The following is a 14,376-nucleotide window of genomic DNA, read 5'->3' as shown; positions in this document are numbered from 1 at the left end:
CTTTATATAAAACATGACAAATATGTCCCATAAACTTTTACAAAACAAAAGCATAAACACTTCAGTTTGTATTGTTTACGAGAAAAATAATACCAGAGGAACTGGGGTGGGGGTGGGGGGCGAAGCTGGATCCTAAGAATTCAAGAGGATGTATCAAGAGAAGCAACTATAACCAAGTCTCATATATAGACATAAATCCTCTAATTTTTTTCAAATTCCATTGAAAAATAATACATACTGTTATGGATTGAAGGTTTGTATTCTTTTCAAAAGTCTAATGTTTGATGGTATCAGGAGATGGGGTTTAGGAGGTAATTAAGAGTAAAATTGGGTAATGAAGGTGGGAGCTTAATAATGGGGATTAGTGGCTTTATGAGGTTCCCCTGCCCCCTCTTGTGGGAGCAGAGAAGAGGCCAAGTGAGAACTTGAGAAGTTAGCTATGTGCAAACCAGAAAGAGCCTCACTTAGCAGCTGAGACCTGCTGGACCTTGATTTTGAGCTTCCAGCCTCCAGAAATGGTGCGAAAATAAATTGCTCCTGTTTAAGTTACCCAGTCTATAGTTATTTGTTATGGCAGCTCAAGAAGCTTGATATACATACTTTTACCCAAATGCTAAGGCAATGCTGCTTAGTAGCCTTTTTTTCTGGCCCAGTTCTGGTTTGGCCCCAGATTATTATAATCTAGGATACTTTAGGCTCAACAACTAATTTATCTTTGGAGCATACATTTCCAAAGATCTATTCTTCAGGCGATGTTCTTCTTGCTTGGGACTGACTTTAACTCCTGGGCAATCTTCAGAATAAATCTTTTTCCAGAAGGATCAGGAGGGACAAGGATGACTTAGGTTCCAACTGACTTAATTCTGTTACAGGATGGAATCCTCAAAAGCAAGGCAAAAGTAGGCCAGATTACCAAAATAAAAGAGCTAAATTATGCTGAGTAAGAACACCACGTTTAAATCCTTGGCTTATCCACTAGCAATAGCAGTAAGTAAGCAATAAAGAAACAGTGTTTCTGGAAAGTAATTGCTTTCTAAAGGCAACTATGATGTACAAGAGCTATGAATGAGACTAGAGAGGGAGGTAGGTTTGGTAGTCAAATAGAAACAAAGAGACAGAGAGCATTGGACATTTCAATGGTAAAAACTGCAGCTGTTAAAACAGTACTTAAAAATAATCTTTACTGATCTTAATTATGTTGGGGGAAAAAAAACAAGTTACACAAGTATAAAACTGATCTTAAGATGGCCACACTGTTTAAGTAACCTACACACAACCTTCCAAAATTTTAACTTAAAATTCTGTATTTGGAAGGAAAATTCTAAAGCAATTAACAGAACAATTTGTCACTCACCAAATGTTCAGCATAGAAATGTGCTTCCTATTTCTAATCAAAGACTCTTCTGGCAACTCAGTATCTAAGCTCAATGTTCTAAGCCAAAACCAAGTCACAACAACCTAGGATTTCTACGAAACACCAAGTTAAAACTGGCAGGTGGATGTGGGTATTTTTGAGTACTTCCTATAATGGCGACTTTAAAATGGGCAATTATTAAAAGACAAGTGGGGCATGTCAACATTTATGCCAAATGTTCAGCTAAAAAATGTAATTTTACATGTAAACCTGATGCATTTCCTGGGGATGGACCCCAAACACATGAAGGTTTATTCAGCAAACCTTAAAAGTACATTACATGCTATTTATAACAAAAACTCAGTTTCAAACAATTGAGCTTCTATAAAGCCCAAATAAGACAGAAAATATTTGATACTGTCTCATTTGCTACTAGGATTGGCTAAAGGGGAGAAATTTGAGTTATTTATGAAGATAGTGGAGAGAAAGAAAAACACATTACTTTGAGACACTCAATAGTAATATAATATTCTTGTCTAGGAAAACTAGCTCAGAATGTGGATTCAAAAAGCCTAACAGCAAATTCACCTAATAACATGAATGGTTATTAATCACTTAAAAGGTAGTATCCCTAGATCTTCAAATTGTTTGATTTTCAGAAACGATTCATAATATCATCCCAAAAGCCTGTCACCAGGAAATTAAAAGCAAAATTAACAAAGGCCACAATTAAAAGGAAAGGTCAGTGCAGAGAAAAAAAGTAGAAATTTATTACTGATTTACATTGAATTTATATTCACTGTGTTGCCAGGTATCTTTTATATGCTCTCCCATATCTTAAATATGGATATGAAAGAGCTGAACCAACGGAAACTTTACCCAACCGACAGGCAAAATAACCCATGTAGGCAAAGTAGGTATGTATTTATAGACATCAGTTTTGAAACAACTGCCTGTATCCTATTTCCCTTTGAGTATGATTGAATAGAGTGAAGAGCAGGACAGAAAGAGAAGTTGAGAAATTCCTGGTTTTGTTTCTTTTTCTAACTATGAAAATGCTCCTTCTGCCCCCATCCCCAATCACTGAGTTCACTATTTCTGATAAAAGCATACAGTATTTCTGATAAAAGCATACAGTATCTCAATTTAACTGGCTTAGAGTGTTATTTTAGAAACTTAGTATCTTCTTTTTTCTCACTTAACTACCTTCTTTTTGTGTGAGGTGGAGGTAGTGTGGCATTTTATTCTATCTTCAAAAGCATGGATACATTATTAAAACCCCTAACTGAGAATAACTGTTAAAATGGGCATGTTCTGATTCTGAGTTCCACTGTTCTATTTAAACAAAACCAAACCATTATCTCTTTCCAGCAGCAAGTTGAGTGGTAAAATCTGAGTACTTTAGTGCACTTCTTGAAGAAAAAAGAATTTACAGCTAATGTATGAGGGGATTAAATTCCTTGATGTTAAACAATAACAAGGTGCAAGGACCAAACCTTCACACATACAAATTTCTTACAGTATCTTGTAGCTCTTCTCCCAGTTTTCTACCCTTTTAAATTCTTCCAGGATTTTGGTTCCATATTTTTTTAAGTATAAAGATTTAACTTCTTACAGAACAATGTGAAGAGCACAGTCTTTCAGGCTCTCTTTACGAATATGACAATAAATGACATGGAATTATAGTTTTAATTGGGAATGGTTGATGATCATACAACTATTCTTTTTTTGTGAAACAGTGATCGCTACACTGAATTTACAAATCTAAATTAAAAATGAACTCTAACCAGTGGCTAACATTTCTAAAATTCTTTTCCAAAATTTAAAATATTTCATTGCCCATACAACTAGATTGATATTAAAAACTACAGAAGTAAAATACATTCTGCCTCTGAATCTTCATTTTGGCAAGTGAGTATCATCAATTACCAGGTTAAGATATTTGATTGATTGTAAATGGACAAAAAAGCCAGTAATGTAACTAAGTCCATAATGACAGTAGATGTAGAATAGAAATACTAGTTTTCCTGTCCACAGAATTCCATGATGTCTCAGCACAATCATCTTTTAGAGGATACCACTCATTTTAAAACAGGAAACTATAGTAAAGTTTAGAAATTTAGCATTTCAACATTGTTCTAAGGGGCTTTCTTGCCCACGCATGCCAAGGAATCAGGAAACTTGTAACACTCTTCATGGGCCTAATGGTAACTTTCTTGTGTAGTGTAATTTCACCAAAACTCCACTGAAAGCTATTGCATACACATGAAGTGTCTTGTATTACATTTTAGAAAAACATAATGTACCTTGTCATTGGCTTTAATTGAGAGAAGAATTTCCAAAAGATTTCTTCTAGTCATAGCCATAAACATTAAAGTGAACACAAAGATTAAAGATTAAGTCCTCTAGGGCTATATAATCCACTATTTTCATTCAAACCTAAAGTGACAAGAAATGTCACATATGCTAACTTGGTCTTTGTGATCACTAGGATTTGATATGTCAGATGACAATGGTATTCTAGAAATAAAGACCAAAGGAGATATCAAATTTCAAGAATACTTGGGGGTCAATTCACCTAAGACCAATGCCCTGTATTCGCCACTGTTCAAAGGCTTGCAGACAATCCACTGTCTTCCATTTCAACTAGTTGCATGGTCCACTGTGAAGGAATGAGAAAAGAGCTGTGTGCTTGTTCTTGACCTGTAAAGATTTCATCATGGGAGATTAATACTGATGCTGCTGCTGCCTGCTACTGGTTGTTTCGCTTTGCAGGTGCCAATATCGGTCAGAGAACAGGATTTCAATGGCAGAGTTGTTGCTATATTGTTATCTCTTCAGAACGGAGGCACAAGGAGAGATGAATGCCACATCGCAAGGAGCAAAGGAGAGAGAGAGAAAGAAATGGTGTCAGGTGGCATGTTGGATGTGATTTTTGTTTTAGTAGAGACTGAGATGACTGCAAATTGTTTAGTTGATTCCTTCCGTTTGTAAAGATACATTTGGGTTCGTGCTGATGATTCTTGACTAATCCTGTTTCAATTATAAATTGGTTATGTTTTATAAAAATAGATTCTAGCACTTTTATTCAGGTTTTATAAATCGATCACATGTGCATGTGCACACGTACACACACAACACAGCAAAACACACTAAAGTCAACACCCAATTCTTTTAATCTTCCATACTAAGATGCCAAATCTATACGCATTATCTCCAAGCAATCAAGTATTTAAAAGCTAGAAGACCACAAAACTTGAATATTAAAAAATAAAGAGCAACAAATATCCTCATGCTGTTCACACAACAAACCAAAAGTAATATTCCAAGGATTTTAAAAGGTGCTTGTGTTACTTTATTAACAGTCCCTGAAAAGCACATCCATATAATTTTTCTCTAATTTGAGAATAAGGAACTGACTATAAAATAACCTAGCAGAACTTCTCAAATCACAAAGATAAAATGCTGTCTTTTAACTAGAATTTATCAAATACTGGTATCAAAACAGCATCAACTGTTATATGGCTTGATCATTTCCTTAAGTCTATCAATTCCACATTGGCACAGGTACATAAAGTGAAACAGTAGCTTGACCCTCCCTGGTGGCGCAGCAGGTTAAAGCACAGCACTGAGAAGCTAAAGCCACTTCAGAATGAGTTCAATCCCTGCTTGCCCTGGAGGTGACCACATGGCACAGCAGACCTTTCCTGGCCCCCTCAGCAGTGTGTTTCCTTGATTTGCCTGTTCTGCTCCCCACTGTCTCGGGTGAAGCCTCTCACCACCCTACACCTCTGGCCTGCACCCCAGTTCTATATGCATAAATAATCTTAAAAAAAAAAAAAGTGAAACAGTAGCTTACCTCAAAGGACCCACTTTTTAAATATAAGAAATTACTCCCTCTGCCTTTCTTTTTTAAAAAAGATTTTATTTACTTAATTTTGTATATAACTGGGATACAGGCCAGAGGTTGGGTGGGGAGGGGAAGAGACTCACCAGAGACAGAGTGAGTAGCAGAACAGGCAGATCTACTGAAATACATTGCTGAGGGCAGCAGCAGGTGAGACAGGAAAGGTCTGCTGTGCCAAGTGGTTCAGCTCCCTGGTGGGGGATAGAACTCAGGGGATCAAACTCAGGCTGTAGCAAGGACAGCTATGAGATTTAATTCCTAGGCCTCCAGGTAGCTCCCCTTCCCTCCCCCTCTGCCTTTGACATGTGTTAATTGGGGAAATCTGTATATAACTGCTAGCAGGAAAAAGATGTTTTACTATTTTTTTAATTTCAGGAATAATTTGTAGTCTTCATGAATTTTATTATGTAGTTCTTTTCTTTCTATTCTGTTAAATCCTTAAACTATACAAAAGGTAAAATTATGTGAGTACTTACATGGAATATATGTGTATTGCCACTGAAATAGGAGTCTTAAAAATGTTACAAGTTTTGGCTTTTGACAGTTACTAGCTGTATTAATTTAGACAAAGAATATACTGAAGATCATGGTCTTCAAAAAATTAACACTAATGTTCACCTCAGAATGGATTTCAAAGTACATAAAATATAATATTACATAAATCACCTGATGTAAGAATGTGAATCATGCCTTCATCGGGCATGAAATAAATCACTCTGCATTAGTGAACAATGACTGCTTTAAACTGATAACTAAAGCATTAAATACTAAGAATTCTTGATGTTATGAAAAGGCAATTTTGCAGTGATTTTCCAAATCTAAGAAAACAAAACTGATAATCCTGTAGGTAATTTTACATTTATTATTTGGTGAAATATCTATTTATATAGCCATGGACTTACATTTTTATGCTTTGGCTTAACTCTCATTCAATTTTTCTATCACACTAACTAACAGCTATAGATTTCTTGTATTTGTAACACTACAGAACAGCATAGAATGTGATGGGAACTTTATGACATTCAATTATAAATATACTTTTTCATGTATCACTTTTCCTATAAAACTGTTAAATTTATCATCAGGAAATACATGTCTTCAATTATTCAAAAAAGGTAAATAGGTTTCCTAGTCTCTATGCATTGTGACCCTCAATGAAAGATGCTTTATCCTTCTGTACTAACAAATTTAATCTAGTAATTCTGCTGTATTTCAAGCATTTTTTAAAAGGGAGAGTCACCTTGTTAATGCAATAGTATGCGAGGTTCCAAGTCTAAATAAACCCTAAGCTGACAGACAACAGGTTAATTCCTGTTACATGGATATCAAATATTCACAGAACAGGTCCAGTATGGTTGAAGCTATACACTTACAAATCAGGGTACAGCTCATGTTAGCTTAATAAGCTAGAGCATAGGGAACTGATAAATAGAGGTGAAAACATCTTTTCTCATAACTCAAGCTTGTTTTCCAGTGTTAAAAAAACCAATCTCTCTCTCTTTTTTTAAATAAAGTGAATGGTCTATCTTTAATGACCCATTTTCTAATTGTGCTTTCGAATGTCAAACAACATATTTTTAAAACATGGAAGTTTATATTTATTATACAACTCAAATAATAAGCAGTGGTAAGCAGTAAACTATCTGTACTCTAGGTGACACCATTTGCTAAATTTTGTTCTCTGTATGTACTACTGGCAACTTTAAAAAAAATAATAAAGCATTCATTCTTCTCATCCAAAATTGTCTTTCAGAAGAAAATGTGAGAAAATAAGACATTATTTTTCAGCATTATTAAACCATTTATTCTCTCAAAATACTGTTAAGAGGTCAAAACAAAGTAATGTTAGTTAATAACATAAAGTTAGAAATCTGAAACTTCTCACTAAATTTGATAAAATTAAAAAAAATAAAAAGAAAGGATTATAGATAGGATAGTTATTACAAAGAGTAATTAGGGGAAAAAAGTCAAACATAAGGAAAGAAGGTAACAGAAGATGTAATACTCTACAACAGATTACAACTACTTGTGTAGTATCTAGCCATTTATTATACCTCCCTTTAGGAAATAAGTGTTTCAAAGAAGTAGAATAGTTTGAAATATCCGAAATGATTTAAAATCAACCAACACCAAACCTTCTGAAGCCTTTAAAAAAGTTAAGTATGTTCCGTAATACAAATAGTAAATTCCTAATTTAACTGCTTTATAATTTCAGATTTTATATAAATTATTTTCATAAAATGAAGACACATTAAATTTTATCATTAGAAAGAGTATTTTAAACTTTAATGTGCTATGTGATAGTAACCGTTAAAAATGTAATACTTAGTATATACTTAAATGTTCATTATCATAAAAAGCTGGTTAAAAGATAATGTATAAATTTTTATACAGGACATTAAACATAGGTCGATGAATTCACTACTAAAACAGTTGGGCACACAAAAACTTGTGCTTGTTTCTATACTACAAAATGTCTTCCCTTCTATAGGTCTATTACAATCTCATCTGTTACAGAGAATAAGCTGAAATCACTGTATCTCAAAGAACAAGAGAAATAGTCAATTTTATATTAGGACAGAGAACTTAAAAAAAAAAAAAAACCCAATAGCACATCATTTTAGAATTCATTATTCAAGTAGGTTAGGCTGAAGCTTTTCTGAGCAAGGGCATAGACAGGTATCACATCATATACAAAGCCTGCATTAGGCAGAGTATGAAATCATTTAGTGACTGGTGAACAATGAATGAAATATTTGTAATTTTTTTCTGTTCCCTGTAATTAAATGGGAGTGGTATGAACCATGTTCAGGGCACTCTGAAAACAAAATAATAAAGAGTGTGATAGTAGCAGCTACCAGTCTTACTTCATCTTACCCCAAGCTGATGACATTACAGATACTAAACTTCAATTAATTCACTAAATTTTTTAGCTAAGATATATACACAGCCTATTAAAAAAAAAAAACAAAAAACAAAAACTCAAGCAATTTGACAGAAAGAAAGAGTAAAAAAACTGAGTCAAGGAAAATGAATTTTATCTCTGTCAGTAAGATTTTGATGGGGACAATCTACTCATACTATTTCTTTGATATTGAATTTGAAATATAAACTATAAAACAATGAACTGATCATAACTTACTGTAACAGCATCCAGCAACATTTTTTCTAAACCATTACTTTATACTCTCTTGTAAATTTTCCAATGTAAATTTTAACTGAAGCAATTACTCAACTAAATACTCAACAGCTTAAAAATTAAGCCAAAAAAACATGTTAGCTATTTATTTATAACTGCCACTTCAATTTTATTAGAAATGGACACAAACAATATGGAATTTAACATTTTAAAAAGGCAGCACTTTTTCCCACAGCAACAGTATTTAAGCAAAATAAAGACTGAGGGTCTGCCTACCAACCACTCCTCCACACCCAGTAATGTTACTATCATCATCTCAATGTTTCTAACTTTCTAAAAAGTAAACAAGATGTTACTTCTAACATATTCAATATAAAAATGCAACTTAATGTCCCTTCTTTTTGTCTGAAAGTTTTAATTTGGGCCCACTGAAGTCTTCAATGACAGATTTATAAGACAACTCTCCAAAGCTTCTAATAACAAACTTAAAAGTCCATTGTATGCTTCACATACCTTTTTGAGATGTCCTAGTCTAAGTTTGAAAATTTCTTCCTGTTCATGATATTCTGCCAAAGTCAACCTGTCAAAAATGAAATAGTAATTCTAGATATTAAGACTAACACTTATTTCTTGACAACCATTAAAATAAGACAAAATTAATCAAATGGGAATACTAAAATGTTAACAACTTTCAAAACATTTACACCAAATAGCCTTTAAGATATTTTTCAGAATACAACTGATACTTCTAGATGGAGCAAGTTATGAAAAATGTTAATTCAACTACTATTTAATAAGTACCATGTTGTAGAATTTAGATCATAAGGTTCCAATAAAAAAGGCATCTCTTTACATTTCAGTTTGAATTTATACTTTGTAGTGGAGCTAAAGAGAAAAATTACACAATAAAGAAAAAAACAACCTCAAGCAACAGGTTATAAAGAAAACAACAAAGGATGCTATGATAATGACTCCTGGTACTGTGTTTAACTGGCCTGAGTGTCAGGGAGGTTGTTTGATATGAACATAAAAAAAAAGACCACCACAAAAGAATCTGGGCGGGGGTGGGAGTATGTTCTAGAAGTGCAAAGAAGCTACGATAAAAACAGGTTGGCATAGAAAAAAAATGAAAGCATCACAACTAGTCACAAAAGCTATGAGCAGTAGGCAAGGTCAACAGGGGTCCAGTTTATGTATAAACTTGCAGGCCAATGAAATAATTTCTGGTAAATTACTGCAAAGGGAAATCAGTCTAATTTGGGTATTGGTTTAAATAAAGAAGAAAAAAATTTCTCTTTTCTCTGCTTTCAGAGTTAGGAGCGAACAAGCTACATAAAGTTTAATAAATATAAATAGACATAAGTTTGTAAATCTTGGAAGTAGTTAATGGCTATTACCAATTTCTAACATAACTGTAAAAATAACCAATTTAACATTTGTAACCATAACAAGACATACAGATTACATTTCCTTAGTAAACAGTCCAGTATTCTGATAATGCTTCTCTTTATTTTACTCATTCTCTTTTTATACATTTATGTGTTCTGATTAAACTCCTAACCCAGGTGTGATTTATTTATATTTAGTTCAGGTTCTTTAGTATCATTTATATAAATGCTAATCATAAATAAGAGACATTCTGCGAGAAAGGAGGAGGAAAAGTGATCAAAATGGGAAGGAAGAGCACAAGGGACTACAGTGATGGTTCATAGGTGAATTGGTGGGAATTTTATGGGAACTACATGTGATGTAGACGATACAAATAAAAAAAATTATAAAAAAAGAATAAATGCTATTTGCTTCTACCTAGATGTTAGAGATGTATGAATTCTAAACAAAAATAAAAGGTATTCAAAGGAACAAATGAAAAACTCTAAGAAATTCAGTATTCTATTAGAAATATGTTAAGATACTTATATCAAAAATACACATTTTAAATTAAATTGCTATAACCCAGTTTTAGTGTGACACAGCTGATGGATTTTATAATACTAAACAGAGCAATAATTGATAGTAAAGCAGAGAACTAATGTTGCAGTGTGAATGTAGGTGAAGTAAAAAAGTTGTTAAAGAGTTTCAGAATTTAAAATTGATAGTATCTCAATTAACCCAGTAAGAAAAGTTGTAGGAATATTAACATAGTTTATGGATATATATATGCTATTAGTGGAAATTTAATTACCTAGTTAGCAATATAATAATTTCTTATTAAAGTATGGTTTTAGGTCCACTTGTAGACCAAAGGATAGGATGAAAACTTACATATTTAAAGATATGTAAATATTTTCTATACAAAAATAAAATAGAACTCTATACTTTGTGTTTGAGTTATAAAACACAGCTCAAGTCTGATATTCATAAACTGTAGTATATGATTTGAGTTTTCTGAAATTTTTGAAACTATATTGTAAGAAGTTTGGCTATCATATAAAATTGCAAAGCTCTAACACATACAAATGGTTGGGAATTCCTGCATTTGGATGAAAAATTACTTTGTTGTCTTAAATTATTAGTTTTTGATTGCTATTATCCTAGTGAGATAGTAAGTTAGTGCCAAGCCATCAAGTTCATCACAATTTAGTTCATTGAATATTGTTTGGTCAATTATACAGTATAAGTAATGTGTATTTGCTTTAATAGCATTTAGTCCCAATTGTTAACATTTTTGTGTTGTGGTCCAAATATAAATCATTCACATATATATAGCTAAAGTAAATGTACACAAATACTCCATCCCAAATTTACATGGTACAGTGATACAGCATTTTGATTACTCCAACTATAATCACTACATTAAACTTCAGAGAATAAATAAAAATCATGTATTTTCCACATATACTTAAGTATAAGCACATATACCTTTGCTAACTTCTCTATATTAGGGCTTGAAATATTAATAAGCAAATTTTATAATGAGCACTACTATCCCTTGGGCATTTGATTCTTAGTATTTCATAATCATGGATATATAATAATAGTATGAAATTATAAACACTACAGAAAAATTTCACATATACATAATTTTACAGTTCAAAGTTATCAGATCATGGATTCTTATTCCAGGAACTTTTCTCACCAAACAGAACAGAGACATTTCTTACATTTCTCTCCATTTCCTTACCAGGAAGTACCTACCAGGCAGTAGCCTTCTACATATCTCTGTTGTCTATTTGCATTAATGAAAACTGTTTTTAGATAAAATGTATTTGGATAAAATGAAACTTCTTTAGTGAAACAGGGTCTTATTAAATAGAATGAAAAAGCTAAGCTAGATAGTATTATTTTTAATGACCTTTAGTTGACACCATCAATTATTAACATGCTTAAAAAAAACTACCCGCTTAACTCTTATGTCAATTGTTTAGTAAATAATTATTCACAGATAATGTGAAACTCTCCCTATATGAATCATCTCTCAAATTTTACATTATAATTATTAATATTTTACTAAATGCAAATGTTTACATAATTTTTTAAAAAAGCAAGTTAAAGGTCTTCAATAAATCTGTTTGGTAGGTTTATGCAAAACTTTAAGTAAGAAGTCAAGAAACTTAAGCTTCAAACACAAGCCTTAAAACTTGTGTTTGGAAAATTCCAAGCACAAAGTTAAGTTTGAGTGAATAATGTTATTTTTAATTCAAAAACTATTTTGTAACAGTTTAACAGAAATGTGGGATGACTCCAAGTGGAAGTAACTGATTAAAATAACAGGAAAGAGGCCCTCCCTGGTGGCGCAGCGGGTTAAATTAAAGCACAGCACAAAAAAGCTTAAGTCACTTCCCCATGAGTTCGATCCCCGCCTGCCCCGCCCACTGCTCCCCTCAGCAGTGTACTTCATTGATCTGCCTGTTCTGTACCCCACTCTGTCTTTGGTGAATCCTCTCACCCTCCGCATCTCTGGTCTGTACCCCAGTTCTGTACGAATAAATAAAAAAATATTAAAAAAAAAAAGAAGTAATAGTAAAGAGGGAATAACAAAGTTGACACTCAATCACTAAAGGCATTCTCTTGAATAAGGAAACTAGCCAACATCTCAAATTAATGAGCATAAGCTATGGCAAGTAAACTGACAGAAACATTTCATAAAGAAAAAATAATAGCAAGTTCATTCATTTGAACACTTTACAAAATCTCTGTTGAATATTTAATTATGAGTCACACATTGAGGATAGATTTTTTTTTTTAATGAAGAATGAGGTCAGATAGTTTCTTGTCTTTGAAAAGACTACCTCAAAACTAGATGAGAACTTCCTCAATATGATAAACAACATTTATAAAAACCCATAACTAAGATCATACTCAACTGTGAAATACTGAAAGTTTTCCCCTTAGGAACAGGCACATGACAAGGATGCTTTCATCACTGCTTTCATTATTGTACTGCAAGTACTACTAGAAAAGTTCAGTAAGAAAAGAAATAAATGCACTGAAATTGGAAAGAGAAGCAATACTGTATTTGCAGATGACATAACCATCTATGTAGAAGATTTCAAAGAATGGACAAGAAAAAAACTAGTAGAGCTAATAAATTGAGCAAAATTGTAGACTCTGAGGTCAACACACAAAACAAAATCAGTTGTGTTTTTAGACACAGTCAATGAACAATCTAAAAAGGTGTTATTTTTACCACACTCTAAAAGAATAAAATAGGAATAAATACAACTAGGAGGGCCCTCCTTGGTGGCGTAGTGGGTTAAAGCACAGCACTAAGAAGCTAAAGCCACTTCAGCCTGAGTCTGATCCCCACCTGCCCCAGAGGTGACCCACATGGTGCAGCAGACCTCTCCTGACCCACCCGCTGCTCCCCTCAGCAGTGTACTTCCTCAGTCGGCCTGTTGAATCCTCTCACTGCCCCTGTACCTCTGGTCTATATCCCAGTTCTGTATGAATAAATAAAATCTTTAAAAAAAAAAAAAAAAAGGAACTCTCCTATACTGTTATGGAAAGCTGTGTGGCTTCCTCAGATTACTAAAAATGGGGCTGCCATTTGACTCAGCAAGTCCACCCCAAAGAATCTACCCAAGGACACAAAAATATTTAATTCTAAAGGGTACATGCACCTCTATGTTTATTGCAGCACTCTTTATAATAATAATAACAACCCAAAATGCCCAAAAATAGATGATTAGATCAAGTACATATGCACAATGGAGTATTATTCAGCCAAAAAAAAAACACCAAGAACAAACAAAACAGATAACCTAATATCATTCTCAATAACATGATGGAGTTAGAAGGAATTATGCTCAGTGAAATAAGTCGGATAGAAAAATATCAGATGATTTCATTTATAGAAGGACTATAGGGAAACCAAATAAGGGGTAAGGGAAAAAAATATCAAATAAAAAAATACAACAAAAACAGACAACTGTAAATCGAGACATTCTGCAAGGGAGGGGGAAAGGAGAAGGTGTAAAACACAGGTGGGAAGAGCACAAGGGACTAAGGGGATGGTGCACAGGTGAACTGGTGGTGGAAATTCTATGGGGACTACACCTGATGTAAAATATATACAAATAAAATATAAAAAAAAAGGTAATACAAAGAAGACAATCTTCCTCAAAGTGTACCACAGAATCAATGTGAACCAAACTAGATCCAATCACAGATCCAATGTAGTAAGAATGGTTTATTCTGCTAAAATGGAAAAACTAATTCATATGGAGTTATGAGAGGCCCCAACTAAAAAATATATTGTTGAAGTAAAACAAAGTCACAGAACTCATAGTCCCTATTTCAAAAAGTACTATAAAGGAATGATCATCAAAACAGTTTGCACTGTCATTAAGGACAGACCAACTGGACAGAAGTGAGTATAAGAATAAACTCAATCTATGCTAAATGGTTTTTGCCAAGATCACCCAATGAAGAAACAACAGTCCTTTCAACAAATAGTGTTGGATCAAATAGATAGCCACATGCAAAAGAGAGAAGTTGAACCCCTATTTTACAGGAAAAATTAAAAATGGGTCAATA

The 14,376-nt window shown here is 33.2% G+C and overlaps 1 protein-coding gene across 2 annotated transcripts in view; it reads right to left on the bottom strand.

The window, feature by feature from the left end:
* Positions 1-14,376, bottom strand: part of TLK1 (tousled-like kinase 1) — a 109,522-nt gene that overhangs the window by 17,013 nt on the left and 78,133 nt on the right. For both annotated transcript variants that reach the window (XM_004674554.2, XM_012727976.1), the window contains one exon: positions 8,914-8,980. In XM_004674554.2, coding sequence (XP_004674611.1) covers positions 8,914-8,980 — 67 coding nt within the window. The remainder of the gene's footprint in view (positions 1-8,913; positions 8,981-14,376) is intronic.

This window comes from Condylura cristata, unplaced genomic scaffold, assembly GCF_000260355.1.
Source record: "Condylura cristata isolate star-nosed mole 26May11 unplaced genomic scaffold, ConCri1.0 scaffold00002, whole genome shotgun sequence".
In the NCBI taxonomy this organism is placed as follows: domain Eukaryota; kingdom Metazoa; phylum Chordata; class Mammalia; order Eulipotyphla; family Talpidae; genus Condylura; species Condylura cristata.
Note: the sequence above shows the minus strand (reverse complement) of the source record. Positions and strands in the feature narration are given on the sequence as shown.